We start from the raw sequence: 23,221 nt of genomic DNA on the forward strand, positions 1-23,221 counted from the left end.
AAAAGGTGTATTATAAGCCCCCCAAAAAGGCCCGGTAGCTGCTATGGAGGCTATATTTCCATAAACTTTGGACTTAGAAGCTCCCACGTCGTGGAACGCATGAGGCAGTCAGAAGATTCCAGCTCAGATATCATGTTTTATTCAAATAATATCAATTCTTCTGAACAAAATACAAGTACATTACCACCAACTTAGCACTCCATTTTCCAGTGATCACAACATTACCTGAGAAAAAGACAACGTCTGAGAAAACTGAAAATGAATATTCTTCTAACAAGAAATGAGAAAGTAACTTTCTTGTAACTACCTTTAGATGGATATCACACATAACAGGCCATCTTTGGCATAACCCCTTTAGGAAATGCTTTTGTACAACGAAAAGAAAGAACAAAGAAAGAAAAAACAGACAACTTTACACTGTACACATATTTTCTTTGTACAAACTATTTATAGAAATGCAAGACTATAAAACGAAACACTAGTTGATGAAGTTACAGTACAATAGCTCCTTTTTCACTATATAGTAATTCTGAATGTGAAAAGTCTTGGTCCTTTTATTACGTAATGACTATCAACTTTTCACGTTTCCCAAAACTACCCAACATTGGTATCATAAGAGAAAAACACATATGAATTATCAAATCTGAAGAAGTAAAAGCATATTTCAAACTGATAAATGTATATATATACACAACCAGAACATATGATTATGATGAAGACATTCATGCCACACATTAAATTCTTTCTGTACAGTGTCCCATAGACATAGAAAGAAATAAAACTGAAGGTATTTTTCTTATGCTACAACCAAAATATCACTGTACACCATCTTTCTCACTTCATTTTCAACAAAAACATAACCTTCTGCACAGGTAATAAGTGATATTCAAATGCGAACAATCACCCATGTTCTAGATGATCTCCTTCCCACACAGAGTGAATCTGTCCACCTCCCTGATATCAGTTTTACTGCCCCTGTATTTCAGTTCAGTGTCTTTAGCTGACAGCTTCGTCTCTGTCTTATCTTCTTTTTTCTCTGCTTGTTTCTGTGCATCATCTTTGAGGTCTTCGCCTTTTGCCCCCTCTTGCGTTTCTTCTGAAGTTTCCTTGTCTGGTGAATGACTTTTCCCACTGTGTGATTCTTTTTCCTCCTCTTTATTTTTCACGACGCATTGATTCATATCTCCCTCAGGCTCTTTTCTCTTTAAACCAGTCTGCGCATTTTTGCTGTCTTCTGGGACAGTTTCCTTCTCAGGATCATTGTTCTTTCCAGCAGGCTGCTCCTCAGGGTTTGTGTTTACTACAGGATCTGTTCCTATGACCTCCACAGAGCTGTTGTTACTGTGCGTGGAGTTTGGGTGGATGGAGAAGGACCCTGTCCTGGTGATCTCCACATTAGGCGGAGGCGACGTGGGGTTTGGGTTTGGGTTGTTGAGGCTCGTTTGGCTCCCCGCTCGGCTGGCGTTTCTGCTTCCTGGTCGGCTAGCAAGCTTGTTCTTGAACATGTCGGACTCTTTGACATACTTGCAGGCGTTTCCCAAGAGGACAATGCTGTTCAGCACCTTCACTGTTACAAGGCTGTGTTTTGGAAGAAAAAATACCATAGACTGTAAATTATAAATGTATACTAGGTGCTGATCTACTGAATAGCGAACCATCTCCTACATTACTACAAACTTCTACCCTGTGGGCTAGTGCATGTATAAAAGTATAATGTATTTCTGTTTATTTTCAGACATTGTCATGACATGGGCTGGAACATACAGTAAATTATTTTAAGTTTGTGTAACACAAACTCTATCCAGGGCATATTTTGTGCCCCTTACTATACAGTTTACAAAACCTACAATGGATTGGCAACAGCTGTGCAGTAAATAGGGACTGTGACTCACGCTAAGTATGTGAGGGCCAAGAGGAAGATGCCTGTTGTGCCTTGTACTTTCACCGATCGCCTGGTGATCATGTAAACCTGCGGAAAAATAAAAATTCAACATCATCCATTCTGACACACAACAATAATGCATGACCAATACAAACATACAATACACAAGACAAACAACATACAAAACACAAATCAGGGAACTTTTATATGAGTCTTACCACTCACATGACACAGAAGAGACTTACAAATGCTCTTAAGTCATATGGTACTTACCAGGCATGTGAGGGGTAGAGGGATGAAGCCCATCCTTCTGGAGACCAAATCAGAATGGTCCGAGAAAGCCTTAAGAGTCATAGACATGGTACAAGTTATAACAAATACAACAGATGGATCCAAAATTAAACAGATAAAATTGGCATGTTTTTCTTGCGTTTTTTTGCAAGTTTGTGCATCAAACCGAAAATTCTTGATTTGTAAAACCGAGACAAATCTGTCGATACTTACATTCTTCTGTCTACTGCTGATCATGTCATAAGCCAGGCTGGCACGGTATTCATCATAGACCTACAGAGAGAGGGAGAGAGGGGGGGAGTGAAAATTCGTGTTCTCAACCCATTCATCAATCAGTTTAGTGCAAGATATAAACACCGCTAGATACAAATAGTAGACTAGACAATCCCACAGTATAAAAAATAGTAACAAATGCAACAACTTTGTATATATCTATACAGACACTATACAGTATGCTAAACAGAATCAATGTTCAACAGCTGCTGTGATTATTTTCTTGTAGTTATAACTTCTCCTGCTAGGTGGAAGGACCTAGCAGGAGTAGACCTACACCTTTCCTGTGATGACATTGAGAGAGATTTAGACTCACGTCTGCAGGGATTTCGTTGAACTTGGTAATGAAGGCGTGTTTGACCCAGTCCACCAGGTACTCAGCAGCAATGATCATGGACACGTCTGGGATCAGCTGGTACAGGTGGTCTAGTGGTAGGATAGTGGTGGTTATTGTTGTTCTTGTTATTGGTACAATATCTAAAAAGTTTACTGCATCTGATATGCTTTAAGCTACAATACCTAATATGTCACAATACCTAGTATGGTCACAATACCTAATTTGGTTACAATGAATTCTCATATTTCTCCTGATGATTGACTTTCAAAGTTTCAATATATGTGGTTGCTGGGACAAACTCATTGAAGTAATTTTGTGTTAGACATGAAGTGGGCTAGTCCAGGATGTATCAGCTTTTGGACTGGATAAAACCCATGAACTTAGGGTTAAAATGTAAAAACTGCAAACGCTACACCATTGTATGCCATGACATTCTAGCCCTGAAATGTAGTTGTGGCATGAGTGGGGTTTTTTTTGGGAGGGGGGATACATGATAAGGTATCATAAGTTGAAAAAAAAGATCTGCAGTACATAATTACATAATAACATATAAAACCTCCTTGATAATACCAACCTGGGCTCCAGTTAAACTCTGTCATATTTCTCATCACCACAATATACAGGAGGACGTGGTAATGGAACCGTTCACGGATATCTGAAACCAAAAATTAATCTGTCTAAACATGTGATATGATATTGCTCTTGAAACATAATAGGATCCGCTAAGACTTGATAGTGGTGGGATAATCTTTGGGAGAAAATGATTACATCTGCTTGTACATGTAACTCCTCTCCATTGACAAAGTTTGATTTCCTGCTTTGCCTCAGAGGTATATGATTATGGTGCATGAAGAACAAGATTTACAGTGCAAAGTAAAAATGGGGGAGGGGGTAAGGGACAGAGAATACAGAGGAAATTCTATACAATTCTCTCACACTCTTGGTTCTATTTACTATTACAATATGCAGGTCAAAGTGCAAAGGGATACATACAAGGGGTTTTAGCCAATACACTGGTGTATAAAGGGCAGGCAAAAAGAAATAAAGGACAAAGGATGTCTCACCATTGCAAGACATTTCAAACAAGGCCTTTTTCCCAAAAGTCTTGAACACATTTGACTGGACTTCAGCGAACTGTGAACAGTGTGTGTAAGAGAAGACAGAGAGATGACAGGGACAGTACGTATATTTGTCTATACCCACACATAACTACCTGTAAGGGACACCTAAGACTTGCTGCCGGTTGCCACTGCCATTGCTTTGCAATTACCTGTCAATGCCTTGTGTTTGTCTGGTTTAATTCGTTAGTGTAAATCTTGAAATGATTGCAGTGGTTTTGTCTTCACGGTTTTTGTGGTGACCTTACCACCGCGAATTCATTACACCAAATATCCGTCTCCAGTGTATTACTACAGTAATCCAGATTGCTGCATTGCCTAAATTGTATTTGAGGTGAGGACCATCTCTCTTCAGTTCGTAATTACTGACTCAAAACCGAAGTCATGTATTAGGCTACACCTTGGCCACGGAACCAGCAGTAACCAGAACAGCCAGATGCAAAAGCAGTGGACGCCAGCCACGGCAAGTCTGAGGTAATGAGACACAGACTCTTGGGGCACCGACAGCACACTCACCACTACATGACATCTGAAATAAGTTGTTCTTTGCAAACTTCTTGAAGACACTCCCCTTTAACTCCACAAACTGGAAATGGAAACAGAAGATTTGGACAGTGTTAGTGACATTCTCAACAAGTATACTGGATGTCAACACTTCTCCTTTGAACCTGCCTAGGTCTATTAGAAATTTGATTCATCACTGACAATCAAATTTATATAGAAGCTTCTAAGTACTCATGTAGTTGGGTACAATGTACTACAGATCTAGCTTGCCTTGTGTTGTTGTTAGAATGTAAAGCAGGTCAATTTTTTTCTTTGCTGCAGGCTTGGCAAACAAGTGACAATATTCAGTACCTGACCTAATAACTGCAAAGAGAAAGATGAAAGAACAAAGAAAAAGCGAAGAACAAATACAGTGAAAAATACATATATATGTATATGGACTGGACAAAGAGAAAAGATGGTGAGAAACAGAATGTAAATAAATAAATAAAAAGGCAAGAACAGTAAGATTTAGTAACAACAGAAAATGAAAGAGACAAGTAACTTAGATTATCATTGTAGCAAACAAAGAAACAATATTCCGTTTTGCCAGAACATAAACAAATAATAGTAGACCCAAGCAGACATGAGCTCTGTGCATAACTATGAAGTTCAATTTGGAAAGTGCCAGTGCAGTTAGCACTAAAAGCTTGAATGTTTTCTGCAACTGATCTCTTACATGTATTTTGTATTGCCCGATCTCTTATAAAAGAACACTTCTCTAAATATTCTATGTCTAGGTTAAGACTTAAGTATTGATAATAATGTTTGTACAACAGCTACATGTAGCTCTAACCTCTGTAAAAATCTGGGCTTCTGAACGCGTTCGAACGCCCGTGAGCGGCCCGTCCGGAACGGGCCCGTTCGATTTAAACGACCGTTGAGAGGCGTTCAATGAACGTTTGACGAACGTTTCTGAACGTCTTGAACGGCCAGGAACGTCCCGGTCATATGCCCGTTTGGCCGCTTTGAACGGTCTGTGAACGGTCGAACGGCCTCCCGAACGCTGATGCGAACGGTCGTTCCGAACGCTCAACCGAACGGCCGTTCGGAACGGCCCGTCCGCGGCCGTTCGGAACGGCCTCCAGCTGCCCTCCGAACGGGCGTGGAATGGCCTCCAGCTGCCCTCCGATCGGGCGCGGAACGCCCTCCGAACGGGCTTAGAACGTGCGAACGGGCGTGGAACGGCATCCGGCTGCCGTCCTTACGGTGACGAACGGCCTCTATATGCCGTCTAAACGGCGTGGAACGCCCTGCAACAGCCTCCGAACGGCGTGGAACGCCTTGCAACAGCAGTCCAAACGACAGAGAACAACGCGGAACGGCCGCGGAAGCTACTCTGACAGCAGTCTCATGTTCGACTTCGGCTGTTTTTTGCGTCTTTTGGGGCATTTTTGTAGGGCTTGAATATGTCACGTCCGTTTTGCCGGGGTACACGAAAGCATTATATACCGGTCGGGACGTCTGCTCAGCATGGGAAAGAAGATAAATAACAGACAAAACTACTATAATGAGGATAGATTTTTTAAAGAACGTTTTTGTGATTCAAAGTTGTTGGTAACATGATAGGCTAAGTTATAAGTTGTGACGGTTATTGTTGTTTTCTGAATTTGCATGTCGTTTCTGATTGTTTTTTGATAGTCAAACGCCTCCCGTAAAGAGGTTACCACTGAGTATCGACGACCTTCGGAAAGAGTCAGTAAATATTCTATATCAATTGAAATTTAGCCCGTGAGGCCAGGTGCAAAAGTCCGGCCTCGGGTCACGATCGATCACAGAAATCGGAGGAAACGTTTAAATAAAAAATAATTGCCAGATGAGTTTGCAGTCAGTAACCATTTGCGGCAAGTCCAACGGTTGACAAATACATGTCCATGCACGCCAATGACATGAGCCGAGCACATTATTGATTTACAACGTCCAGCTAGCTGAGGTGTTGATTGATCACTTTTGGGTCGGTGACAACTCAACTAGCCGCCTTCCTACATCTCCGGCCGATGTCGGCGGATTAAACATTGTCGGGAAAACAAATTGTAGTATGAATTGTAGTATGGATTTGGTGATACTACATGTCAATGGGGAACCCCGGCGTTGACAGACAAATGGAAAATGGACATGGGATTATGTTCAAACATATAGAATTTGGTAGAGTCGATTCCACATTACCGAGAGGGTGTTTGTTGCCTTTTGTTCTAACATTTGCAAAACCTTTGTAACAATCTAAGGGAGGTAAGTGACTGTTTAGAACAATTTCCAACATTCATGTGATGTTCTAAATAGTTTCTGCTGTGTTCCAACATGTTAGACAAATTTCTAACATTACACATGTTATTTGTATTATTTTCGAAACTGTTGGAAAATAGGTTGATCATTTGTTCCTATATGTTCCAACATTATAACAACATGGTATAACTGGGTCAGTGGGATGGGAACAGGGCAATTCACACATCCCTTCAAAGTATAGGGGATTAGGCCTGGGTGCCATGCATAGACACCTCAAGATAAAGGTCCAGACGTGAAATCTAAAAATATACAGAGGCAGACAATAGAGTGCGATTAGCACCTACTTTTATTGGGGCAATAACCCAAATCTACCATTTGAAAAATGATGCAAATTGTTCCAACATGTTCAAACAGTGAAACAATCGCATAGATGTTTGAAAATTGTTCTAAATAAAGAGACATTTGTGCAATTACTTTCCAAATAGTTCCAACATATATTTATAAGTTAAAACATGTTCAAACTTTCATTCTTGATTGTTTGAACAATTTAGAACATTTCGACTGGAATAGTCTTTTACCTAAAATTGTTTGAACTCACTAGCGATATTATCTGAAAACCCTCTCGGTGACATGGAATTGACTCTAAATGAGCTTTGCGGAAAACAATTTACACATTCATGCAAATTAGCTAATAGCACCCAAAGATAGACCAATAAAGACACCCCGCCGTGAAAAGCCTGGCAGACGATCATCCTGTTTTTGGTTTACTTCTCGGCACTAAATTTCCAGTGAAAAATATCGTTCCTGCTCCAGTGTTCATAATACCCATAACACTAACCACGCCGGACGGAACGGTCGCTTTCAAAAATTTGTTCCTCTTGCTCTACGATCCTCTATTTGAAATATTGCATAGGTTTCAATTAGAAACAAGGTTGCAAGCCTACACCACGCTCCTGACCACGCTCTTAGGGCAGTGCGGGGCCGGGGGTGTGGCATCTCAAATCCCCAAGGTTCGCGCAATTGCCAGCAAACAACATTTCCCGACATGTCGACAGGAAGGCGGAGCCACCGGTAGCTTTGCACATGTCTGACCCCGATTCTCCTTGGCGCTTTTATAAACCTTCTTGGTGAACAGAGAATAATGTTATTTTTTGCGAGAACTGCGACAAACCAATGATGTTTTATCAAGAGGAGAGAGCACGACATTATCGGTCCGCATTGCCGTTTGTTTCGCCCGCTGTCCTTTTGTTAACAGACCGGGCGACACGCCCTTTGATCAGTATCTTCGAACTTCGCAGGCAGGTTTCGCGGGGTTTTCCTATGCAAATGAGCTTAGACCTGGCGTCACACGTCCCGATTTATGCCGAGCACAAGCCGAGTAGGGCCGATGGGTCTGGCTTTTCCGGGGATTCCCATATTTGGAAAACGCTACAGGGTAACGCGACGTCATCTTCGGCTGCAGAACAAAATGGCGATTATCCACATACTTTTCTCCCTGCTGTACGATAAACATGGGCGAGTTCAGAGCTTTTGTGGACCGGTCTCTGTTTTCCAGCGACAGGAATCTGAAAATATGGTTATATTTGTATGTGGCTATTAGAAAAATTACGGATTTTCCCTCGGTAAGTTAATTTTTTCCCTAATAATATATAACAGTGATGCAGCTCGTGCCGTGCTAGTTTTTGTCGTGCCGTCCCCGTTTTTTTAACAGTTCTTTGGAAAGACCTCCTTGAAAGAAGAGACCGACTCTTTGCGTAGTTTTCATGTCGATCGGATCTTTCTTTGATAGTATGTTTTAAAGTTAATGTGCTAACCGGAGAACAATGGGGGCGGAGACAAGGCACGCATTTGAAAAGGACAAGTTTTCTTTCGTCTTTCTTTGATTTGTGTCGATGTTTTTCGACTGACCTTCCGACTGAAATTTCTTCACAACCTGCAAATTACGGAGTATGCTCCATAATTTGAAGGTCACCTCAACCTCCTTGATTCTTTCCATAGACTCCCATATTTGGGCCATACTGTTGAGCAACACAAATGCAGCGCTCGTTGTTTCTATTACTTTGATTTGAGAGATTGTCTCCCCAGTATACTCTTCTTCCTCTATCAATTCCAAGTCGTCCTTAAAATCGCTAAAATCAAAATCGCTCCCCAGAAAGTTGTCATCATCCCCAGTCGCTAGGCCGTGTCATGTTGAAAATAACGGCGCTGTAACAAAGAGAAGCTGCCAGCGCACCCTCATGGGACTCTTGCTGCCATGCATATGACTATCTTTGACACTCGGATGTGAATTACTGTCCGTCTTGGGTGTGTTTGTTTACGCTCACTACGATGAAAGAAATTGGAATCCTGTGCTCTCTCTCTTTCGGATAAAACCTCCATGGACAAATGAATCTGTGGCAACTCGGACAATGTCAAAGTTTGAATTACGAACTGCCCCTTTGTTTTGAAACTGTCTGTAGACCGGATGTGCTGGATCTCACGACATGTTTCGCTCCGATACACCACGCAACGTCCGGCGGCCCCTGCATTAGTACCCCTGCATGCCCTAGAGAGAACAGTCCAGTTTGAACTGGGCCACAGACTATGGGCCGGCTCATAACAAAATGTACCAAGAAAACGGTAACCGAGTAACTAAAAGAAAACAGCCGGAGGGATCCTTGCATCTATCACGCTAGGCTAAATAGTAGATATCTGGCAAGTACTATTGAAATAGACAGAATGCCAGGGGGGTTAGCTGATCTGTTGGCCTTGGAGTACAGTTTGCTCCCATTCAGATGGGTCAAGGGTCAATCGTCTATTGGCTCCGGCCATTGCTATTTATATCCTGTCAGAACATCAGCATAAGTTCAAGCTAACTGTTGTCTAACGTCTTGATCAAAGACTAAATCTAAGCTATGTCAACACCTTTGAAATAAGAAATTGACGAAATTTCACTATATTAAACAGCCAGATATAGCAAGACTGAGTTCGACCTCAGATATTGAAGTTTGAACAGTGTGACCAAGGAGGTTTGATGACATTTCATATCAAACAGCACTGACCTGCATCCAGATTCCAGAGTTAACATATATCCGTTGGTTGAAGATTCGATGTACACTGTTATCCTGTCGGACAGCACTGTTATTGGAACTTTGTCGAAACTCCGTTGAATCGTCCACATTTTGCCGGATTAGAAATCCTAAGTCCGTTGTGCCGGTGATAAACAAATTGGAATGTCGCGCCAAATCCCACAACGCATGCGTGAATTTGAATCGGCAATTTGCTGCCATTCTTGGCCATCGAGTGACCGGGTGTCTGTGGTATAATTCCCTTGGGGGCAAGTTGGATCAGAGCTGGCCTGTGAAGCAACAGTCTGGCATCCAGAGGTCCGGCTCTGGCTGGTTTTGACTTGTTTCTAGGCATTTTTGTCGGGCTTTCTATTTGTCCCGTTTGACATAAAGGATATATCATAAAGATAACAGTAGATTAAAAACAAAACGGGACAAGTTAGAAAGCCCGACAAAAACGCCTTAACACGTCAAAAACAGCCAGTGCCGAACCTCTGCTTGGACGACACTGCCCTTGCACTGGGAAAGGAGGTTAAAATCAAAACCTCCTTTGTCCTTGCTTTTATTCTAAACCTCCTTGCTTTGAGACACAATTTTATCACAGGCTCATCTCCAAGTAGATCTAGATGTTACTTTTTCCAAGCTGCCCTTTCCTACGTAGGCAGCTTTATTATAAGGAAAACCAATGAGGTTATAGGGAATATGACGTCTTTGGGGGAAACGTAAAGACATTCTAGGGGTCCTCAAACATCTGCTTGAAGATTTGAGATATTTATGATACTTTTATAATAACATTCCGCGCCCGTCAAATTTCGTCGGTTTCGAACATGGCCTAGACAAAGATTTGTGGATTCTAAAGAGCAAGGGTCCAGCCAGGATGTTCGTACTGTCGTGCGGGTGTGGAAATCCTTGTGTCGCCGTTCATAGAATTAGAAAAGCGCTTGAAAGGGTGCTACGAACATGTAGATACTGATCAAAGGCGCGCCGCCCCGTCTGGTAAACAATGCATCGCAGCAGGCCGCAGTGGGAAAGTTGCGAACAGGCCTGGCTGCGAAAGGTCCCCAGAGAACTTCGACTAACCAGCAGTATTTTGCTGAACATGTACAATCTAGCCGTCACATAGAAAATGACAACGAAGGAAGAAAGCCCGACAATAACGCCCCAAAACACGTCAAAAACCAGCCGGAACCACTCCTCTGCTTGGAGAGTAGTTCGCGTTGGGCGTGGCGAATCACGGAACAGACCGCTTGCTTTCAAATTCTAGATTCCGTACCCCAATGCAAAGTCATTATCGGATCAAACTTTCACACCCCGTCTGTGTGCTTCAGCCAATTATTTCCCCTTCTTCAGTTTAGGATAAATCTGTACCGATTGGATTGTCTCTACCACTAGTACCAACCGGCCCTCCCTTGGCTAGTTTCTGGTTAATAGTTTCTGGTAGTTTCTCCACAATGATATCATCGTTAGATATTCCTAGCTCGCGGGCGGTATATGGGTAAATGAAACAAGATTATTAGACTTATCTATGTATATGATATTTACCTACACAACTCTTCCTTCCCACAGAAAGACAAATGGATTAAAACAGTGGAAGATCGCAGAGGTGTTCAAAGACACACTACCACTGATGAGAACTTGCTGCCTGCAATAAGAGTAGGGTACACTCTACTCCGCGCGGCCTGGAGCGTAACAGCACGGTCACACACAGGTTTCATTATCTCCGAGTTTCGTTATCAAGTTCTGTTCTGTTCTGTTCTGTTCACGTTACGTTTGCTCGATGCTAAGCTAAAAAAAAGTTTGGAACAGCCAGTTTATCATTCCTAATGGTATATGACGTATAACGATAAGAAGAAGTTACCTTAGAATAACATTCTTTATTTCGTACAGGTCTGCAATAGCGAGGAAAGCGATTCAAGTGAAGATTACACAATGTGTGTAGGGAGAGCACGCGGAGTTGTGTGGTACATTGTAATTTGTATGGAGAACATTGGGTAACAGTGGATCATGCCACGTAGCGGCATTACATTTTTTTTCAATAAAATATTATGTAGAATATTTCTAGATTTTTCAAAAAGATCAAATATGAAAATTTGAATTTATTTGAATATATATATGTCAGACTCGTAAAGGCTGCTAGAGAGGTTGGTGACAAAATCAATCGAATATACAAGGTACTAATTGTACCTGAAATGACCAAGGAGGTTAAAATCTTAAGTTAACCTCCTTGATATGACCAAACACTTATAATTAAAGAAGAGAGAAGAAGCAAATAGGTATGTAGATTGACAATAGTATGTTGTGTTTTCGTACATAGTATTTATCGTTAAAATGTAGAAACTGTAGTACAGTATATTAGTCTTACATCCTTTTTATTCTACATCATTTAGACCACGTGTGGTCATTTGTGTATTTAGCCACCTGCAATAAATATTATTACTATCATGAACGCGAGCGTACCACACCGGGAGGGTTTGCCGAACATTTGCCGAGCGGGATTCATCATTGCTAGAAGAGGGTGGGGCGTAAAAGCTAAGAAAAAATAGAAACCATTTCACATGGTGCCTATTTCCCGAATATTGTCAATATTCTGGTTACTGTGATCCCGTAGGAGCTGCCGACGGACATGGTCAGAACCTTTGGCGTAAAAAGATCACATATGCAGCCTGAACGGTCCTGGATTTCAAGCGCCGAGCAACATTTTCCGTCCAAATTGTCTACTTCGTATTTCCCGGGGCCCATTGGACGAAGAAGCATCCTGTTGTTGTTTGTTGTCACTCGTATCGACGACCAAGAAATATCAGGACATTTCGGCCCTAGGTTCGGGACGGTTCGGCCCCGTTTGTTCTTATTTGTATGTGTACTATGTAACATGATGTAATGTACAGAATAATCGAAAATCAATGTGAAATGATAAAACATATTGAATATTAGTCTTAAAACATAGCAAATATATGTATGAGATCGTATGCTACAGACCACTTCAAAGCGATGGCAAATTGCACCCGGGCAAAAATATATACAGCGCGGATTTCATACACGTGATAAAAAACGTCTGTTGGGCAGTCTTGTATTGGAAAATTAAAAGTTCCGTGTTGTTTTTGAAACCTGAGAACCTTCGACACCCCTAAAAATGCATGTTGTAATATGACAAGATATACAGCGCCCTAGTTATTCATTTTGAGTAACGGGTGTTTTGTGGAGTTCTAAAAAAGACTTCTAGACAGAAATTTGACAGCGCAGTTAATACGGTTCGAATACTAGTTGGTCTTTTCTAAATCGTCTCGTATTGAAAGTTAATGGTGCCGAGTTGATTTCTGATGTTAAGGACACTTTATGAAGTTAGAAAGAGAGGCTTATATAGGCTGCGCGTGACTTGGTGAGCGTTTGACAATTTACATCCGGGCAGAAACATACACAGCGCGGATTTCATACACATCATGAAAACGTCTATTGGGCAGTCTTTTGTTGGAAAAGTAATAGTTCCGTATTGTTTTCTAAACCAGAGAACCTTCGACATCACTGAAATGCATGTTGTGATATGACAAGAAAGGCAGCATCCTAGTAATTCATCTTCAGTAACGGGTGTTTTGTGGGAGGATTTGAAAAGAAGGCTTCTAAATAGAAAGTTAAACAGCGCAGTTAGAAGAGTTTGGATGCACTCGCTGACACACTATTGTAAATCGTCTCGTATTGAAAAGTTGATAATTCCGTGTTGTTTTCTGATGTTAGGGACACTGTAAGAAGTGAGAAAGATATGTTGTAACGTCACAAGATATCTAGGATTCTAGTATGAGGTCATAGGCTACGGTTGACTTGTAGAGCGTTTGGCAGAAATATGTACAGCGCGGATTTCGTACACGTCATGAAACATGTCTGATTATTTAGTATTTTTGTGTGGAGAATTGATAGTTCCGTGTTGTTTTCTTAACATAGGTATCCTGTAGACCGATAGAAATGCACGTTGTATCATGACAAGATATACATCATCATAGGAAATCACTATATTTGAAGGGTGGTTTTGGGAGGACTTGGAAAAGCCTTCTAAATAGGGAGTTTGACAGCGTAGAGTTTGAATGCTCGCACCGACGCATCATTGAAAATCGTCTTGTATTGAAAAGCTGATGATTCCGTGTTGCTTTCTAATGTTAGAGGCACTGTAGGAAGTTAAAAATACTTGGTGTAACGTCACAAGATACCTAGAATTCTAGTATGAGATCTTAGGCTACGGTCACACGGAAAATTGCATCCGGGCAGAAATATATATATAGCGCGGAATTCATACACGTCTGTTGGGCAGTCTTGTATTGGAAAATTAATAGTTCCGTGTTGTTTTCTAAAGCTGAGAACCTTCGACACCCCTAAAATGTATGTTGTAATATGAAAAGATATACAGCGCCCTAGTAATTCATTGTGAATAACGGGTGTTTTGTAGAGGAGTTCTAAAAAGACTTCTAGACAGAAATTTGACAGCGCAGTTAATACGGTTCGAATACTAGTACATGTCTCGATACGTCTTTTCTGAATCGTGTCGTATTGAAAGTTGATGGTGCCGAGTTGTTTTCTGATGTTAAGGACATTGTAGGAAGTTAGAAAAATATGTTATAACGTCACAATGCCTAGGATTTACAGCAGGAGATCATAGGCTGTCCGTGACTTGATGAGCGTTTGGCAATTTACATCCGGGCAGAAACATACACAGCATGGATTTCATACGCATCATGAAAAACGTCTGTTGGGCAGTCTTGTATTGGAAAATTAATAGTTCCGTGTTGTTTTCTAAACCAGAGAGCATTCGACACCCCTAACAATGCATGTTGTAATATGAAAAGATAAACAGCATCCTAGTAATTCATTTTGAGTAACGGATGTTTTGTAGAGGATTTGGAAAAAGACTTCTGAATTGAAAGTTTGACACCGCGGTTAAAAGAGTTTCGACGCACTCGCTGATTCATTATAGTAAATCGTCTCGTATTGAAAATTTGATGGTTCCGTGTTCATTTCTTGAAGTTAAGGAGATATGCAGGATTCTAGTATCATTCCTCGGGTTCTTTGCATTTAATATCCCTAGTCAAGGGAACACCATCATTATATAAACCTGGCATCCGGTCTACCGTGGTTTGGCCGGGATCTCTTTGGGACAGGAGGATTTTCCACCCTCGGGGTAATATTTGGCACCCGGTAGTAGTTTTACGTGGTTGGAGTTCAATTGTTCCCCGTTTATCGTTGCGACCGATTACTTTTTACTACGTAAAACATCCACGTAAGATGGGTCATCGACACTCAACAAGGGTGTCGATCAGACAAAGTTAAAAGTTGGGCCGCAAACTACACTTAAGCCGACCTACTACAGTTACAACTGAAACAGCAAACACACTCGCCCGTCAAATCCAGGAAAAAGGATATACCACCGCTGGATAGCTTGGTAAACAAGAGCTTTTAAAAAAAGCTGGCGTTTCGGCTACGTTTATAAGTGTGAATTGTCTTTTCCCTTTACTTGAAGTAAAATCTGCCAGAGGAAGTCACTCAAGGGCTGTTCAGTCTATAAGAAAAATTGTCATTTTGGGAAATGAGTACTGTTTTAATAGAAAAAAGGCAGATTGGGGAAAGCAATTTTGAAGTTACGTCACTTAACTTAAGTGCTTTTGAAAAAGCTGGTCTTGGCCTACAACTTGTGCTTATTTGTAAAATGTATAATAGGCTCATTATAAAAGCTATCAATGTAATTATGTACATGGCACGCAATAAAACATAAAATTTGAAAAAGCACCATTGAATCATCAGCACTATGGTAATTAAGTGAAATAGAAGTTCATAACAGCTAAGGTTCTATCTAAAATGACTACCAAATGTCAAACAAATCAACAGCTACCTCATCCGTATTATTCTGGTTTCCGCATTTACAACATTTCTTCCTTATTTTCCTGGGTAATTTTGCTAAAATTCATGAAAATTCCCATAGTTTTGTGCCGAGGGGCGCCACTTTCCACGTCCGTGTTGTCTGAATGAAGTCGATACTGAACAATGGAGCATTTGCTACTGTAACAAAGAATCGCTGTTTTGCAAACAACATCAAGAGCCTCTATTTACATCGGGGATAGAAGTTTAGTGGCGAGTGTTTTGCAAGAATCATCTTACCGCGCATAGGAGCCGCTGCACGGTATTTTCCATTACAATGAACAGAAAAATTCGAATGCCGGGTTTGGAATCTATGAAGTCCTGTTCATAAGACAAAGGCCTTGTATATATTAAATGAATATTTAAAAATAACAAATATAAAATATTTCTTTATTTATTAATGAAAAAAAATGATATTCATAAATATGATATTGATAGATTAATATAATATCAATATATATTTTTGATATTCAATATCTAAAAAGAAAAAAAAATTCATGCACGGACACGAACCCGGATCTTCTGGGTCCGAAGTGCTTCGCGTTGCCAGATCGGCCAAGCTGCGGTACGTACTTATTTACTTTGGACGTAATGCTATAACCTCACTATATGGTATCATTTATGCCGATTTTTGCTCGTTTTCTTGACGAAATCATTTTTTTTCTTCTGCAATCTTGTGGAATAGATGTAATGTGGTCATTTTTCAGGATATCAAAGTCCGAAACCACAATGCAATGATATTTCCGAACAGTTGTAGCAGTTACATGCGGTCGCCGTCCTGTGTCACATGCAAATCTAGCGTGCCTGCCTTTTCGTGCTCTCTTGCCATATAAGGCAACGGCTATACAAGGATTTGAGAACGTTTTGCCATATAAGGTCTTATTGTGTGCGACACAGTGTTGAACCAAGCTTCCCTGGTCCTTGCTTGAAGGTAAAAGCCAGGACAATGCGGCATGCGCCGGAACGCAAAAAAAAAAAACTATCATGTAGTATGTTTGAGAGTCCACTGTCCACCTTGTACAGCCGACAGGCAGACGGATACAGGGACGCCTGTTCGAAGAGTCGGATAAGTTTTGCGACTGGCGAGACAACAGCCAAGGCGCTGCTAGAGGTATGCTCCAAACTCTTTGGACCCCTGGGTACTAGTTCAAAAGTGCCTTTTGCAGTTGTGACGAACTGTAACTTACGGATATTATTATTCTCCAAGCTGAGGAGTGGTTCTGGTTGGTTTTTGACGTGTTTTTATAAGTTTGTGTCGGACTTTCCACTTAGTCAAGAAAAAACAGTCGGAACCACTCCTCTGCTTGGAGAGTAGGATATTAATTGTAAGTTTGCAGTCGTGACGAACCGTAAGTTTACTTAATGGATATTAGTAGTTCGTAGTTGTGACGAACTGTTACTTTTTGGTAAGTTATAATGATAGTAACATTGTTTTTGATCGTTTCAAAAAATATCGTTTTACATTAGTTTTTGATCGTTTTACATTAGCTTTTGATCGTTTCAAAAAATATCGTTTTTAAGTCTGGGGATTGTTAATTAGAAAATTTGATGGGCTGTACGTTACTTAATGGATGTAACTTATTTTGTAGTTGTGACGAACTGTTACTTGTTGGCAAGTTACAATGGAATTGATATTAGCTTTAATCGTTTCAAATTTAATGTTGTTAAGTATGGATCTTATCAGTTTGAAAATTTGCGATAGACTGTAAGTTACTTCATCGAATGTTAGAAATAATTCAATGAAAGTGTTAGTGAAAAGCTGCTGGTTGTATGTTCAGTAATATTCCCATTTGTCATAATCAGTTAAAATTTGCGATGGACTGTTAGTATAATTGTTGAAATCTAAATGCCGTGAACGTGTTAGTTCAAAGGAAATCGATATCAAACAAACAAAGAAAACACAACAATTCCACACAAAAACCGAACGTAACAAACTGGTAACAAATTGAACTGGTAACAAACTGAAACTGGTAACAAATTGAACATGTTAAATAGTTTGGCGATGGTCCAATTCGGCGAATTGTAGCACACAGCTCGCCGCGTGCCTCCAGACTGCCGGGGGAAATTGTATCTGAAAAAGAAAACAAAAACTAGAAATTAAACCATTGAAATACAGAAGAAGGACTCCAGTGGTTATAACCCCCTAGCCACGAACGAGGACTCGCGTGGGTGTAAAAACTATAATTGACATGAACGTGTCAATTGCCCTGATTTGCATGACAACCTCCTTGGTTCAATCATGATTCCATGGACACGTCGATGCGTCGAGACCGTGATAGATTTGGGTGGCAGCCCCGGCGGCGTGTCGGGTTGCTTAGCGCTGAACCAAGAATGCAATAGACCTTTCTTCTTCGCAAACATATTTGTAGCACGAATTCAATTGTCAATTGTATATAAATTGCACTCAGTTTATTCAAAACAGGAACTTCGTAATTTTCAGAAGTTCGGGTCACAAATGGGTCAGTGAGCACCCGCCCGGCTCACCGGGGTCACTGACCTGAAGACGGACTCCTTCTGAGACGGAACCAATTAGCTAAATAGACCATAAGCAGCGAGAGATTGATCATGGTAGGTGTTAATAAGGTCTGAAAGTTTGATCCGACATTATATGTGAGAAAAAACTAGTTGTCTCTCGAAAAGATCGATATTACAGAGAGCTCCAAGCATACGTCTGACACACGCGTTTGACATAACGTAATAACGCGGAAATTAACACGCCTAGAAAACGTTTCAATTGACTAACACGTCACATCTCATTTATCGATTGGCGTGACTTAAAAGTTTTTGCATTTGGATGGAAACTGCTAACGCAAATAAAGGATTTCAGAAGTTAGAGAAAGAACCCCATGCCGTCCCTGACTAACCGGATCGGTCAACCGTGATGTACAGTTATCGTTACGGACTTACGGCCATGTCGGAACAGCGATGCAATTCTGCACTTGCCGACAGATGGCGTTGAGCAGCGGGCACGCGTTACGTCCGGCTCAGTAGGCGTCCGCAGCTTTATTGTGGACGTTCGCGAACGGCCTTTTACACGAGTGCCGTTCGCGCCCGTTCATGTCGCAGTCTTGCGAACGGGGTGCTAAGTGACACGAACGGCGCCGAACGGGGGAAATGAGGTTGAGCGGGCAGGAACGGCTGGAACGCCGATCGAACGCCGTTCCGGGCGTTCGGGCATTTTCATTTTTACAGAGGAAGACATTATATAAGACATTTCCCAATGGCCAAACATTGTTATGATATGTCAGGACAGGGAGAAATTTTAATTCTATTCATACCGGTAACCTTCATAGGGACATCAGCAAACAAAAACAGCTGTTCCATCATTCAGATGCTGTACTCACGTTGTTGGACATCATGACGGTGAGAAGTGCCTTGTTGTGGGAGTTGAAGGCCACGTTCAGACAGGTGGCCTGGAACAGCACTAACGTGGAGTGGAGAACTGGAAGGACGTTAAGGTCATTCACAGATCAATATGTTCAGTGGAAAAGATAGACTATCAGTAAAAATTCATCTGTGTTGATAGGAATCATTATCATCCAAAATTCAAATTATACAGCAAATTTCTCTCAAGATCACGTAGAAAAGTTCTTTGTATTTTGACTACTGTAAGTCTTGAAATGTTTGCAGTCATTCTATTGTCACGATTTTCAGGGAGACCTGTCCAATTCATACCTTTGCAAATTTGTGCTTCCAATGTATTACTACTGTATTACAGACTTGCTTAAACTGTGAACTTAAAACACCATGAAAACCTCCTTTCCCCTTCTACCGCAAAATTGAATAAATTGACTCACAGTATCACAATCAACCTTTGCTTTTGTATACAATTATTCTTGCTTAATCCCTTACTGTAGATTTACACATGTGAAAACTGTTTTATGTTGGTATAGGTAATGAAATTGAACTTTGATCAATTCAAATTCAAATCACATTGCAAATATCTCTTTTTGTGTTTCATTATTTGTCCGTTATCACTTCTAAAGGATACAGACATAGATGATGGCCATGAGGAAGTGGGGGATGACGCCGAAGTGGTCCCTCCTCCTACCCCGAGGCTCAGTGGCTGTCCAGAACAGAGCGTCCAGGATGTCCTGACCAACAGCTGAGAAGAGACGGTCAGCCACCTGCAATATAAACAGACATTTGTTGTAAATATCAAATTATAAAGAAGACAACAGAAATAAAAGGGATATAATATAATAAAATGTGGGAGAAAATATATACATATGAAGTTGGGCTGACAGAATTTTGTTTCTTTGTTTGGATGCATGTGAAGTACAAAATGTATAAATGGACTGTCCCCTAAATAGATGGTACAACATATGTCCACATAGAACAGGATGTTAGTAAAAAGGATGATTACTGTATATCTGTCTATCTAGCATAAACAACGAGGGCACAAACCTCCAGCATGTTGAAGATGATGTAGAGCTTGATAATGGACTGTCTCCCGAATTGATGGTACAAAATTGATGTCTCCACAAAGAACAGGATATCAAAAATAAGGGTGATGACTACTTATCTGTCTATCTAGCATAAACAACGAGGGCACAAACCTCCAGCATGTTGAAGATGATGTAGAGTTTGATAAGGGCCTGCCCCCTGACTAGATGGTACAACATGGACGTGTCCACATAGAACAGGATGTTGGTGCACACGATGATGATCCCTGCCTTGATCAGATCACAGATCTGGGCTGGTTCTAGTCTGCATCTGTAGGAACAAACAGTATGGATCAAACATTTCATATCTAGAAAAACTACTTTCAACAGAAATGTCTAGCAACTTTGAAATTCTAACAATATTGGTTTTCCCCAAGTAAACATATCACCAAACAGAACTGATGTATGATTCATAATTGTACAACAATTCTCCTGTTTGCTTACAATTGTACTTCAAAAAGGACACTATGGCATGCCAGCAACATTGGGGGGGGGGGACATTTATCTATATACTTTTACATCATTTTTACATATATGCTTTGTTTAATATAATCACTGGCTTGCCTTTTTAGATTTTATATTTTCCATGTTGTCTCGTTCCACAAACATGTCAAATACTTCTGATAAATTTTGTGCTCTTTTCTTTAGCTTGTGCATGTATCTATTTAGGAGGTCTTACATACATGTATATAAGGAACACTGTTTCCTTCATTTCCTGGGGACAATGGCCGAGAGTTGTTTCAAATAAATATTTGTACCTACTGAAGGTGTAAGGTGAAAAGTGTCCCTTTGCTATCTGAGTCTAAGTATCCATGTTAAGCTAATTAAGCTGTAACAAGATTTAAGAATGTTCCTGCTACCTTTTCCCCTGCAGACATGGCATGGTGATGAGCCTGATCAAGGCTATGATGACTCTCAGGGGCAGGAAAGTGAAAATGAACAGGAAGGCATCCAGGCACAGGAAAAATCCATAAAACATCAGCTGTGTACAATAAAGATATTACATCATAAGTACTTATAAGTTAGCAGATTCCCTGAGCTTTAGGGTAACACACCAAGCAACAAACTCAGTGGCCAGGGCAATACAGGCATAAGGATATACATTGTACCTCTCAGATGCTGGAATAAGTCTGAAAAACAAGCACAACACTCAACAGTCAATGCACTGTTCCTTACGAATCCATGCTGCAACTTTGGGAAGACATGGGCTCATAAAGACAATGGCGCACTGTAAAACTTGTCTGTCCCATAATAACCCTGCCATGCACAGGTGCATAGAGTAGATTTTATCAGCTTGAACAATATCAGTACCAGTGATGATAACTAAATAGCTTATAGCATGAAAAGTATTTGTTATGGTGTCTATGTACTTACAATGGAGTCTTCCAATTCTAGCCACAACAACTTGACTCAAAAACAACTTTAACAAGACCTTCTTCTTGGCTATGTCTTATTCCTTCCCTTTCTTTTGTATTAGTACCAGATTAGTAACTGAGTCAGCTTACAGATGTGATTTTTGTGGCAGAGACTGCCATTCTCGTATAGGGCTGTTTTAGGCATAGTCGATGCTGTAGGGCTGTTGTGAATTAGGATTTTACCATGGTCAATACTGACCGACGGAGGCCATATATATATAGTACCAGATAGTGAGTGTGAGTGAGTGTAGTACAAACAAGATTTGGTACTGCACTGCATTCTCACCTTCTCAAACGCTTTTGGAATCTTCATGAAGGTGTAAACTCTCTCTCTTCTCTCTGCAAACTTCTCCTCTTCATTCTCTAACAGATATCCCCTGGTCAGCTCTGCCCACAGATATGTCCATAGCGGCATGTCTGAGATGGATCATCAAACAAAAGAGAATACAAATTAGTGCGCTGTGTATAAGCCGTTTATTCTGAGTGCTTTGTTTTCTTCAGCTGTTTGTTCTCTGTAATGTATATTGGGCCTCTATGGACTCTTGAATGGCTGGCCCTTGTTCATTTGTTTGTTTGCATACACACCAGGTTTGTACTATGAATTTGATCCACACATACAAGGATGGACCCATACCCTATATAAGTGCAATGGGTGTGGCTCTCCTCAAACATAAACATCTTTCTTAACAATATCAATAAAATAACAATAATGATATCATCCAGATAAAAGACTGCAACCCCTACCAGTAGAGTGCACATTAGTGTGCAGAACATTGACAGCAAGGTCAAACATGAATCCCCGACCCTGTGACACATTAGTGGGATTACTACCTACTAGGTCACAACTGATGGCACGCAAGGATGGTACATTGAACTGTTTCCATCCAACAAAGCAAGTCCATAGTTTGCAAGAAGCTGCACAAAACTACAACCTTTGTTGGTGTCATTGTTATTTCTATCTTCTTGATTTTATCTGTACAATAAATTATAATTTGTTTTTCATCTCTTTGCAAGCTCTGCACATAATGAATGATGCTACAGAGTACACAAAAACATCCAACAGACTCTTCCCATGTCTTCGACATTTGCGTCATTCGTGCGTCAGGAGTAAAATATAAGTTACAACAACAAGGACAGTTCTAGGTCACTGTTACGTATCTAGCCTGCCATAGGCATGTGGTGGGATATGATCGTGTTCAAATAGTAGTTATTACTAATACTGTACTAGTATTGTGACAAGAAACATTTCACGTTAGCTGGTAAAACATACCATTCTTTTAGATAGCAGAAATAAAATCAAATTCATCTAATTTATGTCTAGAGTTATAATAAGGGCACATTTACTGGGTCAACAGTATCAGGTATCCAAATTTGCGACTAAAGTAAACATGGGTCATGATGGAACTTTGGGGAGGGGGCAACCTTGCATGTCCACATTTTTCATCGCAAACTTTTGACTTACTGGCAATCTCCTTGACGAGTCTCTCCTCTTCCGACTCGACGTGTTGTCCTCCGCTAGTCCCTACATTCTCAGGCTCCGGAACCGGGTTGTTCGCGGGAAAATCGGGCTTGTTTTCGTGAGATTTTCCTTCGCTCCGAGTTCTAGTCCTACCCCTGGGCGCCATCTTGAAACGTTTCTGTCCAAATGATCAACAACCAACCACAAATAAAACACAGGAAAATCAACCTGTTCACAATTTCTGCCAAAAAAATCAAAAATTTTATCTTACTATTTTAGTCTTTGTGAAATTA

The 23,221-nt window shown here is 40.7% G+C and overlaps 1 protein-coding gene and 1 long non-coding RNA gene across 3 annotated transcripts; one reads left to right on the plus strand and one right to left on the minus strand.

Annotated features, from left to right (window-relative positions):
• Positions 1-116: 116 nt before the first annotated feature.
• Positions 117-23,120, minus strand: LOC136430586 (transmembrane anterior posterior transformation protein 1 homolog). 2 transcript variants are annotated; one of them, XM_066421327.1, is made up of 13 exons: positions 22,932-23,120; positions 21,756-21,886; positions 20,915-21,036; positions 20,169-20,325; positions 19,601-19,736; positions 18,954-19,051; positions 3,848-3,917; positions 3,358-3,438; positions 2,763-2,872; positions 2,387-2,446; positions 2,156-2,224; positions 1,893-1,969; positions 117-1,578 (listed from the first exon to the last, which is right to left on the minus strand). In XM_066421327.1, exons 1-13 carry the CDS (start codon positions 23,092-23,094, stop codon positions 912-914), a joined length of 1,941 nt encoding a protein of 646 aa, XP_066277424.1. In that variant the 5' UTR covers positions 23,095-23,120; the 3' UTR covers positions 117-911. The 2 variants fall into 2 exon arrangements, with proteins under 2 accessions (XP_066277424.1, XP_066277423.1); XM_066421326.1 differs by lacking the exon at positions 3,848-3,917 and adding an exon at positions 4,418-4,487.
• On the plus strand, positions 3,433-20,835 carry LOC136430599 (uncharacterized). The gene is made up of 3 exons (XR_010754907.1): positions 3,433-4,865; positions 18,903-19,067; positions 19,596-20,835. It is a non-coding gene; the product is annotated as an uncharacterized lncRNA (long non-coding RNA).
• Positions 23,121-23,221: the final 101 nt, after the last annotated feature.

Source organism: Branchiostoma lanceolatum, chromosome 3, assembly GCF_035083965.1.
Source record: "Branchiostoma lanceolatum isolate klBraLanc5 chromosome 3, klBraLanc5.hap2, whole genome shotgun sequence".
NCBI lineage: Eukaryota > Metazoa > Chordata > Leptocardii > Amphioxiformes > Branchiostomatidae > Branchiostoma > Branchiostoma lanceolatum.